This window comes from Pelophylax lessonae (assembly GCF_965119305.1).
Source record: "Pelophylax lessonae genome assembly, chromosome: 2".
NCBI lineage: Eukaryota > Metazoa > Chordata > Amphibia > Anura > Ranidae > Pelophylax > Pelophylax lessonae.
Genome location: NC_138769.1, coordinates 362,924,974 through 362,938,996, shown reverse-complemented (window position 1 = coordinate 362,938,996; position 14,023 = coordinate 362,924,974). Strand labels below are relative to the sequence as shown.

The 14,023-nt window shown below is 40.2% G+C and overlaps 1 protein-coding gene across 2 annotated transcripts in view; it reads right to left on the bottom strand.

Moving 5' to 3' along the window:
• CSMD2 (CUB and Sushi multiple domains 2) overlaps positions 1 to 14,023 on the bottom strand; it is a 1,446,274-nt gene that overhangs the window by 330,928 nt on the left and 1,101,323 nt on the right. For both annotated transcript variants that reach the window (XM_082247591.1, XM_082247592.1), the window contains 2 exons: positions 13,793 to 13,909; positions 11,447 to 11,662 (listed from right to left, as the gene is read on the bottom strand). In XM_082247591.1, the coding sequence (XP_082103717.1) occupies positions 11,447 to 11,662; positions 13,793 to 13,909 (333 nt within the window). The remainder of the gene's footprint in view (positions 1 to 11,446; positions 11,663 to 13,792; positions 13,910 to 14,023) is intronic.

Below are 14,023 nucleotides of genomic sequence, written 5' to 3'. Positions count from 1 at the left end.
CATTTCCACGACATGCAGCCACCACATTTAAAGTGGTTCTAAAGTTAAAACACTTTTTAGCATAATACATTCCCTGCAATAAGGTAAAAAATGTTTTACCACTTGTTTTACCACAGTGCTGGATCAAGGGAGACCTCGGATGAGTAATTTCTCTAATTACTCATCCGAGGTCTCCCTTGATCCAGCAAAGTGCCCATCTGTAGCGGCTCTCCCCTCTCTTTCTGCTCTTACAGGAGACACATGCAGCAGCTGGAGCCATTGGCCATATGCTGTTGTCAATCAAATAATATGATTAGGTAGCAATGGGCATGGCTGAGCCGTACTGTATGTGTTAATAGGTGCACACAGCGCAGTTCAGGGGCGCTCCTGCATGTGTTCCCCCATAGCATCTGGCTTGCTATAGTGGCACATGCAGGAAAGGAGGAGCAGACAGTGCGGGTGGGGGACCCAAAGAGGAGGAAAGCGACTGCTCTATTGCGGGATAGCAATATCTGTTCTGTCAGTGTACCAAAGCATCGGCGGGTGTCGGCGGACATTGCGTCTGTCGTACCCACCAATCAGCTCCCACTGTGTCTGATCACAGTGGGAGCAGGCTTCCGGCAGCGTGAGTGCCCCAAACACAGAGGTGCAGGATCACGTACTAGGTACTTTATACAGTATACGGTCAGCAAGCGGATAAACAAGATGTGCTTGTGTATTGCCAAATGAAAGGGGCTGCTTACAACTGTCTCAAGGGGCAATTCATCTGGAAAAACCAACACATTTAGCAAGGGTCAGTATTAGCCACCAACATAGCTTTTGCACATTACATAAACTTTATCTTTGCCGGAAAGTTTTTTCTGGTTTGAATGATCTATTAAACAACATGCAGAAGGTAATGTATATTGTTTGTGTGCTAGATTTTTACATGCATTTTCCAGATTGTAATCTATTTAGCATAGAGAATGTACAATTGTACATTGCTATGGAGCAGTGATCACTGTCAGCTCTATACAATAAATTATACATAGCAAGTGACAGGGCCACATGATTTGAGAAGTGGATACATTGTCTACAGAGCAGCAGTGTTACACACACAGCCTCTGGCAGAACATTTGTACCCGTCACTAAGAAATTAAGCATGAACATCAAGGAAGGATGAGACCGGAAGAGCCGACTGGAGGTCTTGCCTTCTCACTCACTGAGCTCATTAAATCAGGATGGCACAGTCTGCCGTGGATAACCCCTTCAGTGCCAGACAAATCTAATTACTGTGGTTATTATGTCACTCATCGTAGCCTTAAATAAAATGGCAGAAGGGATCTTAACAGTATACTGTTCTATTTCCAGCTTTTCCCTAAGTAATGCAAGAAAATGAAAATTCTGACACGCAAACCACTTTGACAGACAGTTTTCCCAAGAAATACCTTGTCAGCCTTTATGTCATATATCTACTACTCACCCTTGTACTTTACCTCCATTACTATCTGATTCCTTGAGTTCACAGGAAATCATCTGTTATTAAAGCTGAACCTCAGGCACAAACTTTTATTAATATATATTCCTCAATAGCCACAGGGATATAAACTTTTGAAAACCCAGATATTGCCATATCAAAATAGCAGTCACAACATCAGGGTGCTGTACATAGCCCTGCACAGAAAATGGAGCTAAGGAAAGGACTCAACAGGCTCACCCACTACAGACTGCCTGCAGAAAACTATAGGAGGGGGCGGCGACAAGACCAGTCACTTAGCACAGAGAGGGAGTAACCTTGACTGGTCTTTATTATTTATTACAGGAAGCTCCTGCACTTACAGAATTACTAAAAAAGTCTTGATGAAATACACAAAACACAACAAAGTTCAAGTAAAAATACCCCTGATTCTTACATTTAGACCATATTTACTTTTCCTGGAGTTCAGCTTTAGACCACTTTCACATCTCGGTTAGTGGAAATATGGCTTCCGACTTGCAATTTTTTAGCCTGATTTACAAGCATTTCTGTGTGTCACGCATAGGCAGCTCATTCACTGGATTTTTTAAAAAAATGTTTGTTTTACATTAATACATGTTCCCCAGGGCAGTCCCCCCCCCACACCAAGCAATTGGTTTGATATCCCCTTGCCCATTAGCCTAAACAAATTGAAATGTTTAATTTGGCAATTTTGTCTCCCATTGATTTAAGTGGGGTATGGGTTCAGCATCCAAACTTCTTTGAAGATTGCTGAACCCTGCTCAAACCAAACCCAGGGCAGTTTTGTTCATCCCTAGCTGAAACTAGTAACAAATCTTCTGATAAAAAAGGTAAAAAAGTCAACATACATTAATTGTATGTAGAAATATTTTTTAAACTGCATTTCATTTGTAAGCATGTACCCAAAATGAATAAAGCAGGAGCAATAAGAAGAGACACGCATATTCATAGCTTGCCTCTTGCAAGTTCTAGTGCAAAACCCTCAAACCTCATACTCCATGTTCATACAGTTCTACTGCTGTTTTTTAATGTTTTATTTCTTTCACGTTCAGTAAGATTGAAAAGAAAAATGAAACATGCCGAAATAAAGCCACTGCCCTATACTTGTTTTTGAACAGCCACATTTTCATTGCATTATTTTTGACCTATACTATTTGGCTGTTTTTCACAGAGGGATCCTGATTTGTGCCTTCACTTCAATACTAGTCTTGACCTCTGTATGCTGTCTAAACACACAATTCCAGTGATGTGCTTTATAATATATGTTGTAGACATTATGATCAGACAGGAGAGAGTGTAGATTGATGTCATGCCAATCATCCATTCTATGCCCCTTCTTTATCATTTGCTAATGTGAAAAAAAAAATATGCAGGACATGATGAAAGTGAACTATTCATTAACCTAAAGCTTAGTTTAAGACAAACAGATAAATTAACTATTCAAATACATATATGCAAAGGACTTTACATGCTAAAAGACCTGTCATTTGCTTCTACAAGTCTAATGATCTAGATATCCTAGCCATGGATCTAAAGGTCTTGGCTTCCCCAAAGGCTACAAATAAAAACAAAAAATACAGTCTGGTCCCTGGACCTACCCCAATTTGAAAGTGACCAATGAAGCTCATTAACACACTGGAGGGGTCGTCCTTGCAAATTATTAGGACCCTGATTTATTCAGCATGCAGCCCTTTACTTTTTTTGTGAGTGCATCTTCTTTTTTTTTTTTTTTTAATACATTTTTTTTTTTATTGTGAAAAAACGAAAAATACAAATTGAAAAAAACAATACTGCAATCAACATTTTGCAACATAAAACATACGTAACAAGGGTTGCATAGATCACATTGGTTGAACCAAATTAAGAAAAGGTGGGGAGTAAGGGGGGGGGGGGGATGAAGAGCCGGGTTGTAAAGGTCTAGTTGGATGGATCTATGCAGAAAGCCCAAAGGCATAGGAAAAAGGTAAATAGGGAAGGGAAGGAGGGGAAAGGTTCCTAGGCCTGCAGCAAATGTCCTTTACCACTTGCCGGAGTAAATAAAGGTTTCGTTGGGGTGAGTCCATATTCTCGCCACTGGGTAACAATGCTAGAAAGTCCTGCCATTTGGTGAGGAAGCGGTCAGCTGATGATTTATGATTGAAGTCCGTATTAAGCTGGTCTTTGCCGAGAAGGTTTGTAAGATCCCGTTTGACTTGGGTGATAGAGGGGCATGTCTGGGATATCCAGTTAGCAGGCAAGCATAGCTACCAAAAGGCAAGTCAGTATCCAGACATGAGAGAACGAAGAGGGTCGATTAGACCATATCTGAAGTTATTTGTCCCAATAGCCAAATATCAGTAGAAGAGGATCCTTGGGGAGATGTAATAGTGTAATTCCACTTCTGAAAGAGTGGATTTGATCCCAGAAGGACGAGATGAAGGAATACATCCAAAATCTGTGTTTCAAAGTGGTTCTGGTGGCACCCTGGTAGTTTAAACTTGTCCAGTATAACCTGAAGGAAACAAGGCTGACCAGAATTGATGTCACAGAGATCTGAAAAATAATGAATCCCGTTTTTCTCCCATAATTGAAATGCACGAAGATCCAAGCCTGGGGGGAAATTTGGATTCCCTCGGATCAGTAAAAATTTTGAGATAGAGGAGGCGAGTCGCAGGAGTTTTTTTTCTAGTCTCCCTCCAAGCAATGACAGTGTCTCTAAGCAAGATGTTGTGTTGAAGATGAGCAGGTATATCTTTCCATTTGGCATGCAGGAGAGCTGCTATCAAGAGGGGATATGAAACTTATGATTCCAGTTTTTAGTCAGAGTACTGAGATGATTTAGAAATCCAGTCTATAGCTATCTTGAGCAGGCACGATAAGTTATAAACTCTTACATTAGGGAGATTTGAGCCGCCCTCGCTCCTGGGAAGACACATCTTTGTTAATGCTATTCGCGGCTGCCTGCCCCTCCATACAAATTTTGAAATGGCTTTGTGGAGCAACTGTACATCCTTGTGTTTAAGTAGAAGGGGAATAGTTTGCATTGGGCATAATAGTCAGAGAAAGCTGACCATTTTGGGTAAATGACACCTTCCCGCCAGCGAGAGCGGCAGATCCATCCAACTATTCAGTTCCTGTACAATTTTGGTAAAAAGGGGGGGGTAGTTCAGGGTGTAGATGGAAGAAGGAGTCTTGCCTACCTTCATACCTAAGTAAGTAATGTGGGATTTGGCAAACGAGAAAGGGGAGTCAGATGCCGAACTAGGCATAATCAGGATATCGTCTGCAAATAAAGAAATCCGTAATTCCTGATTTCCATTGAAAATCCCATGGAGTGGGGCTACCTCTAAGAGATGTCTGGAAAGGGGCTCCAGTGCCAAATTAAAGAGCAGCACCCCTGTCTCGTGCCCTTGTACAGATGGAATTCTTCGGTGAGAGACCCAGCCACCCAGAGCCTGGCTGCAGGAGAAGTGTACATGGCATCAACAATATGCTTGAGGGCCCAGTGAAACCCATCTCATGCAGCATGGGAGTGTGATTGCATATCGGGGGGATCTAGGGAGAGAGAGATAGGGGCGTTATCCAAGATAACGATGTCGTGGATAGCGGAGTCTTCTAGTCTGGGGAGGACAGTGTCAGAACAGAAAAACATAATCTATCCTGGTTAAAACATTGTGGGGATGAGACTAAAAAGAGACTAAAAAGAGTATTCCCTATCAGCAGGGTGGAAGAGACGCCAAACGTCGGTCAGTTTTAAGGAGTCAATGACAGACGCAAGAGGCCTCAAAGCAGAGACACCTATGTGGTTTGTTACGGACCCACTTTATGATCTATCTAGGAGGGGGTCAAGTGTAGCATTAAAATTGGACAGGAGTTCAAATGAGAGATTTTTATGAATCAGTATGAGAACCTCGGCCTTACGGCCAAGAGCCTCAGATCCTAAAACTGTTCCCATCCATAGCTTTCGTATTCAAAAGAGATCAGTAGAGGACAGGTGGGATTCCTGAAGAAGGGCAATATCGACTTTAAGATGTAAGACTTTCATGCGCTTTATGGGGGATCTCAAGCCCCTAACATTCCAGGATACAATTCTCATGGAGGGTTAAGTGGAATGAGAGATAAGGGATTCAGTGAGATCTGCTGTGTTGCGTAACGGGCAGGAGGTCCCGGTGGTAATAATGGTGGTACTGGGGGCGTGGCCTGAAGACCGATGTGAGCAGACGAATAATGGTGGTACTGTATATGCAGTAGGTAGGGTGGGGGGACCAGAGGAAAGTAGATTCCAAATGTGGAATCTCATGACAGGGTAGAGAGTCTAGGGCAAAATAGAAAGAAAACAAATAAGAACCAAAACAAAAAATACAGAGAGCAATCAGGAACTTCATTTTTTTCTGCATGCTGTCAATGTGTAAGGCGGCATATCCCTTGGCATAGAAGTAAGATAAAAGGGAGAACGGAGGGCCCTATGAGAATGCCCCTGTTCTCCACAGTGGCAGCATGAGAGGAAAAAGGCCTTTGAAAACATGGAATTAGTAAACCAGCAACGTTGCAGGGAAGACAACAGCCCTAGCAGGCATGCTGCAACCAGTTAAGGGCTCGCGAGGCCAAGCCTCAACATAAAAGAAGCAACATCAACATTAAAAAAAAGTGGGTTACCCATGGGTAAGGCACAGCAGGTAGCTAGCAGCAAAGTGCATCGATGAGGATCAGGACGAGATTTTTATGAATCAGTATGAGAACCCAGGCCTTACGGCCAAGAGCCTCAGATCCTAAAACTGTTCCCACCCTATAGCTTTCGCAATCGAAAGAAAGTGGTAGAGGACAGGTGGGATTCCTGAAGAAGGGCAATATAGGCTTTAAGATGTACGACTTTTATGCGCTTAATTGGGGGATCTCAAGCCCCTAACATTCCAGGATACAATTCTCATGGAGGTTTAAGTGTAATGAGAGATAAGGGATTCAGCGGGATCTGCTGTGTTGCGTAATGGGCAGGAGGTTCTGGTGGTAATAATTGTGGTACTGTATATGCAGTAGGTAGGGTGGGACCAGAGGAAAGAGAATGCCCCTGTCCTCCATAGTGGCAGCATGAGAGGAAAAAGGCCTTTGAAAACATGGAATTAGTAAACCAGCAACGTTGCGGGGAAGACAACAGCCCTAGCAGGCATGCTGCAACCAGTTAAGGACTCGTGAGGCCAAGCCTCGACATAAAAGAAGCAACATCAACATAAAAAAAAAAGTGGGTTACCCATGGGTAAGGCATAGCAGGTAGATAGCAGCAAAGTTCATCGATGAGGATCAGGACGGTTGAACCTGACTACTGTAGAATATTTAAGTCGCTTGGGTGAATTCTTGTGAGGGAGTTAGAGGGCGGGGGATCGGGGACGTCTTAGATGCAGGTGATCCCTGGCCATCAGCGTGGAAAGAGCGTAGTAAGGACTCTGCTTGGATCTTGGAAAGAAAGTTGCTCACTGGTAGGAGATCGCAGTTGAAGCGTAGCAGGATATGCCAGTGTGAATTTGATCTGCTCATGATGCAGTTTAGAGCACACAGTCTGGAAAGCCTTCCTTCTTTTTGCTACTTCAAGTGAATAGTCCGCAAAGATCAGGATTTTCGTTCCATAAGTCTGAAAAGACTTGGTTTGCCTGAATCTTTGAAGTATGGCCGATTTGTTGGCGTAATTCAGGTATTTGGCTATGATCGGGCGCAGAGCCGTCCCATCAGAGGAATATAGCCCCATACAATAAGCCTGTTCCCCTATGCAAATGCCTTGTAATTCTAGAGCTTCAGGGATTTTTTGGTGCAGAGGTCAGGAATAGCGGGCCATAGATTCCGGTACCCCGATAAACCGTAAATTGTTCCGTATCACCCTATTTTCTAGGTCTTCAAGTTTTTGAAGTATAAATTGATTTGTTTTCTCTTGAGCTTTTTCAGATGAGTGAGATTGGTATATCTCATCCTCAATGCTCGATATGCGGGTTTCGGCTTCATGGAGTCTAAGGGAGTGTTCCCCAAGTTTATGTCTTGCATGCCTGCAGAAATCTCCTTTTCCACAGATTCTGTAATGGAGGGGAACAGGAGAGCCACCACCGCCTGGGCTATGCGGTCTATCTGCGGGTCTCCCTGTAGTGGTATAGTGGCGGCTGAGGGTGTAGAAGTCTCCAATGGCAGAGCATCAGCAGAGCCAGGAGGGAGGGCCGAGACCATGGCCTTGATTAGTTGCATGCCCGGCGGAGCGCGCGGGCCACTTTTTTCCAGGTACCTGTCCATTGTAGTGCAGCACAACGCGGTATATAGGTGCCGGGACGTGCAGGCAGGTATCTGAGGTTGCCACGAGCTGGAACAAGGCATCAGGCCGGTTTTGTAAGCTGATATTGTGTCCTGCTTCGGGAGCCAAGGAGGACACGCCTACAGCATTCGGCCCTGGAACTGGAAGTGAGTGCATCTTTTCAAATGATTACACCAGCTGAAATCAAGATTGTAGTAATGTATGCTAGCAGTATGTAAAAAAACATAATGACTTTTCCATCAGTACCTACTGGACTAAATTATTTTTGCTGTAAATTTTCAAATTTCATATAGTTCAGTTTAAAATATTTGTCAAATGAATAAACATACAGACTCAATGGATGTTTTTACATTTTGTGTGAATGTCTTCAAGCAAGGCAAAATTTCCCTCATTAGGAACAGGAAGACCGTCATCTATACTTCAAGCGCATACCTTTTCTATTGACAAAGCTTTTAATGTTTCCAATAATTTGAAATATCAACAAAAACAGAAAAAGTTTAATGATTGATAAGCCATAGTTCAATAGTACAACTGGACCTTCCTTGTAGATCATATACCTCCCAATAACCAGGCACCTATTGGGGTGATTATGTACCGACATACAGTATATATTCCTTTTTTATGGGTCATGTCTCTGGCAGACTCTCCCTGATTAACCTATGGACCATTAAACTATTGAATACAATTTAGCCTATGTACCAATAAACTACCAAAAACAAATTAATCGATCACATTAAATAGATGTGGATATAGTAAATCGATATTTCCTGCTTCTGGTAAGCATTTTTTACTTTGCCTGATATGATCAAAATTAATCACTAAAGCCAATGTTGTATGTAATGGATTAAACATAGTACACTTAACAATACTTGATATAGATGAGTGAATTATTTTTGTGTAATTTCTTATAGTTTAATTACTAAGATTATAGCCTTAATTATGCAAATGATTGTCACATTATATTTTACCTAATACTCTTTACAATCATTTATTACTTATCTGTTTCAGCCTCAGATTATGGATAAACATGTAAGGAGACACAATATTTCCTGATATGCATGTGTTATGTATATGCATGTGTTGTGTAATAATCATTTATCGTATACCCTGAAACAGCAATTGCAAGCTCCCCATGCAATGCTCAGGTACTGCCACAATTTTAGATGTATATATACTGTAGATCAGTAGTGACGCATGCAGTTACCACTGAGATAAACAAACCTTGATTAGACTACTGTTCACTATGTGATCATTGCTCTTCAAAAGTGTGCAGTAAAATGTATTTCAAAGATGCCTTAAAGTGAACAAGTCATGTCCACAAAAATATATTCACTAGCTAGCTAACTGTCAAATAACAGGGCTTCTGTGGCCAGTAGATACTCTGCCGTTAGCATAGTGCCAAGTGAAGGCAGGGCTTTATTTTGATTCTGAGAGAAGTCAAGGTATTAAAGTCAGCCTGAATTTTAGATTTCAGGTCTTTCCTTGGTGCAATGGAATGTATCTGAAGACACGCATACAGGTGCATCTCAAAACATTAGAATATCATCAAAAAGTTATTTTTTCAGTTATTCAATAAAAAAAAGTAAAACTCATATATTATATAGATTCATTTCACACAGATTGATAAATTGAAAGCATTTCTTTCTTTCAATTTTGATGAATATGGCTTACAGCTAGTGAAAACCTAGAATTCAGTATCTCAGAAAATTTGAATATTGTGAAAAAGTTCAATATTGTAGACTCATGGTGTCACACATGGGTCTAATCAGCTAAATAACTCAAAACACCTGTAAAGGTTTCCTGAGCCTTTAAATGGTCTCTCAGTCTGGTTCAGTAGTTTACACAATCACGGGGAAGACTGATGACTTGACAGTTGTCCAGAAGACAGTCATTGACAACCCTCCACAAGGAGGATAAGTCGCAAAAGGTAATTGCTAAAGAAGCTGGCTGTTCACAGAGTGCCGTATCCAAGCATATTAATGGAATGTTAAGTGGAAGGAAACAGTGTGGTAGAAAAAGGTGCACAAGCAACAGGGAAAACTGCAGCCTTGAGAGGATTGTGAAGCAAAGGGCATTCAAAAATTTGGGGGAGATTCACAAGGAGTGGCCTACGGCTGGTGTCAGTGCTTCAAGAGACACCACACACAGACATTTCAAACATTGGCTACAACTGTCTCATTCTTTGTGTCAAGCCACTCCTGAACCAGAGACAATGTCAGAAGCGTCCTACCTGGGCAAAGGAGAAAAAGGACTGGACTGTTGCTCAGTGGTCCAAAGTCCTCTTTTCAGATGAAAGTAAATTTTGCATTTCGTTTGGAAATCAAGGTCCCAGAGTCTGAAGGAAGAGTGGAGAAGCACAGAATCCAAGTTGAATGAGGTCCAGTATGAAGTTTCCACAGTCAGTGAATTTTTTGGGGAGCCATGTCATCTGCTGTTGTTGGTCCACTAAGTTTTATCAAGTCCAAAGTCAGCCCAGACCTCTACCAGGAGATTCTAGAGCACTTCATACTTCCCTCTGCTGACCAGCTTTATGGAGATGCTGATTTTATTTTCCAGCAGGACTTGGCACCTGCCCACACTGCCAAAAGTACCAATACAAGGTTTAATGATTATGGTATCATTGTGATTGATTGATTGGCCTGCAAATTTGCCTGACATAAAAACTGTATAGAGAATCTGTGGGGTATTGTCAAGAGGAAGATGATAGACACCAGATCCAACAATGCAAATGAGCTGAAAGCCACTATCAAAGCAACCTGGGCCTTCATAACACCTCAGCAGTGCCACAGACTGATCGCCTTCATGCCACGCTGCATTGATGCAGTAATTCATGCAAAAGGAGCCCCGACCAAGTTTTGAGTCCATACTAAACTGTACATGGACATACTTTTCAGTATGCCAACATTTCTGTTTAAAAAATCCTTTTTTTTTTATTGGTCTTATGTAATATTCTTAGTTTCTGAGATACTGAACTTTGGGTTTTCACTAGTTGTAGGCCATATAATCGTCCAAATTCAAAGAAAGAAATGCTTGAAATATAGCACTGTGTGTAATGAATCTAAATTATACATGCGTTTCACTTTTTAAATTAAATTACTGAAATACATTACGTTTTTGATGAGTTTTTTTTGTTTTGTTTTTTTAATCCATCTGTATGTTAATGCAGTTATTTTTTATATTAACCTTAGGTTAAACATATCAGTTGCATATTTTACAACTCCAGATGTGGTACATAGGTGGTACTGTGGTGCTGTAGTCCTCTCAACACACTTTTAATAAATATAATGATATAGACAAATTTTGAGGATTTATACAGATGTAACATGAGTCTTAACCTAATCTTTCACCAACATTTCACAAGAAATATCTCCTGCCTTATCACTGATATTACTGTTTTTAATGGCAAGTATAGTAGAGTATAAGATATACAGTAAAAGATTTCTCAGACTATAATATTGATTTGACAATTTATGTTAACGCTTATACAAGACTGATTGCTGGTACAATTTTTTACAAGCCAAACGTAATTTTGTGATGAATGCAAAAGGCAAAAAAACATGCAGTTGAATAAACTACCTTCATAAACAGGCTTTTCCATCTACATAAAACAGAAATGTAACCAAATCCTGTAGGCATTAAATCTATGTTTGTTTATCAACAACAACGATTAATTAGTTTTCAATTTTGTTTATCAATACTTCTGAAAAAAAAAAAAGATATCTTACCAGAGAAAGTAACATTAAATCCTTCATAAGACATAGAGAAGTCTGAAATGAAGCGTAGTTGAGCTGTAAAGTTCCCATACAGCCCAGCACTGATAGGAGCTGGTAATCTAGATCCTGTAAGACGCTTTAGTGGCTGAGTAAAGCTACCATTTTCTGTGATGAAAAGAAAATCATGGCCACTTTCCAAGTGAAAAGTGTGAAATGTAAAAAAGACACCTGAAAAAAAGACAATAGTTTAATACAATGACCAAGAAATAAAACAGTATGTATAATAGGTATCACTGACATATTGACATTGATGATACTTATTGTTGTTTATCTGGGGATCCATGCTCTTCAATAAAAAAACAAACTCAAGCTTAGGTTTATTAAGTGAGATGAATTTGAAAGTGGGAGTTGGGCACTCAAAGGTATATATTTTACATAATGTATAACAAAGTGCAGCGCATAAAAAGTGATATTTGTTTGTTAAATGTATCATTGTCTCTGTGTTTTTTTTCTAATACATTACAAGTCAGCTAGAATAACAAGTAGAAGCTAAACTTATTGCAATATGACCTGAAGCCAGCATGTTATATCTCTCGTAAGATATCTGCAGCATCTTTGACTTGTGTGGATACTAAAATCAGTCATGACTTCATTCACTTCTGCTGAAGACTATGTTGACATAGTACCCCAATGTATTTCCATTATGGCTCTATAGCATGTGACTCAGAACAGCTGCATTACACTTCTGGATTCCCTAACCATCCCTCTGTGAATAAGACCAAAATGTTGTGCTTAGGTTTACAATAAACATTATGACGTCATACGTTGATGACAAAACGTGTCGGGTCACGTGCTACGCCCTAACGTCACTTCCGCATATCCGGAAACCAGACTGGACCGCAAACCAGCTGCAACGCTGCGCATCCACATATCAGCTGTTATTCCGATGCTAAACTGTAAGTGACTACTTTTTTGATTAAATTTGACTCTGCATACTACACTATGAGCCTCCCTTCCATATTTTATGCAGCTCACTGAGACCACCAGGGTTCCGATGAACACATAGGGAGTACCAACACAGCCCCTCCAAACACAGTGGACCGGATCCTGCACACCCATCCCAAGCCCACAAGGGATCGTAGAGCAGTCAAGAAAACCACTTACTCACGTCAGACCTCAAGGGGTCGTTCGGTAAGTGGGCTGTACACCTGATTAAGGATTTTCTCCTATGTTTGGCGTGTGGAATCTCTCTCACTGAGCACCGGCACTTTTTCCAGCAAAGCACATACAAGGACTGTTTAATATGCTGCGAAGATCATTTCGCATCAGCACTGTTTGCACAAATTTTGTTTAGCACTAAGGATTGTGGCAAATTAACACTTGCACTTGGCACTTAAAGGACTATTTTGTATATGAATTAGTATTTAAAGCACAGTCACTCTATTTGCATAGTGTTGCACATATCTTTTTGTGATATATAGGTATCCTGGTTGTATTGTATATATATATTTACATATTTGATAAACACAGGCACTTTATATATCCTCTTAATTTTTCACATATTTGGTGCACTATCACTGATTAGTTGATATTGATTTAGTAATTTTGATTTTTAAAAATGTCTCATTTTTTATTGCATTCTATGAGAAGTCAAGAAGGAAAAGAACCTTGCATCAGAGTTAGAGGGCATAATTATGTAAATTACACAAACCTAAATGCTTATGATTCAGAGATTTTCAATGTACCCATTCCCAGGCTCAGATGTTTAAAAAAAATGTCTTCACAGACATCCAGAAAGATAACAACTAATTTTGGCTCTAAACAGAAAACAACATGCAGAAATCATTAAGGTATTGGCACATGGAAATGACAAATATCTGGATCGGGAATACTGAGGTAAGTGTAATTTTTAATATAGAATTATTTCTACAGCCCGATCTAGAAATCTTTTCACTCAGGACTTCTTCTAGGACCCTTAGCAAATGAATATGCTCACATATTCACATAATATATTTTTTTTTCCTGCTTGGCAATTCAATAAGTCCTTCAAGATAATACTGTATTTTATGTATATATGCTGAAATGTATATATATGTTTAATAGGTGTTCTTATTTCTGTAATGGTATCACCCACATGCGGCTATTACATGAAGAAAAAAAATGTATTGTTTTGATTCTCTCAAAGTTAACCATCAGCTTAGTCATGACATAGTAATAAATGGTTACGTTAGCTGGAACTTTGAACATCTATGATTTAGCAGTATAATACAGCACAAGGCTACAACATTAGTCACAATCCCAATTCAATTCTATTCAAACGGGCACTTCAGACTAAGGTTAGAAACTAGCAAATATTACCTTTCCCATGTGATGTTTCTATAGCCCATGTACAATTCAGGTTATTGGGGTAGAAATCAGGAAACCCTGGTGATAAGATGGTTCCACTTGAGCCATGGATGTATCCTCCACAAAGAGCTGCAGAAAGAATGACATAAGAAAATAACTTCTAATTCAATGGGAACCCTACAGGAAACCAGGCAAGCATGTCATAATAAACTCTTCTTTTTAAATATAATCTTGCATTTAAAC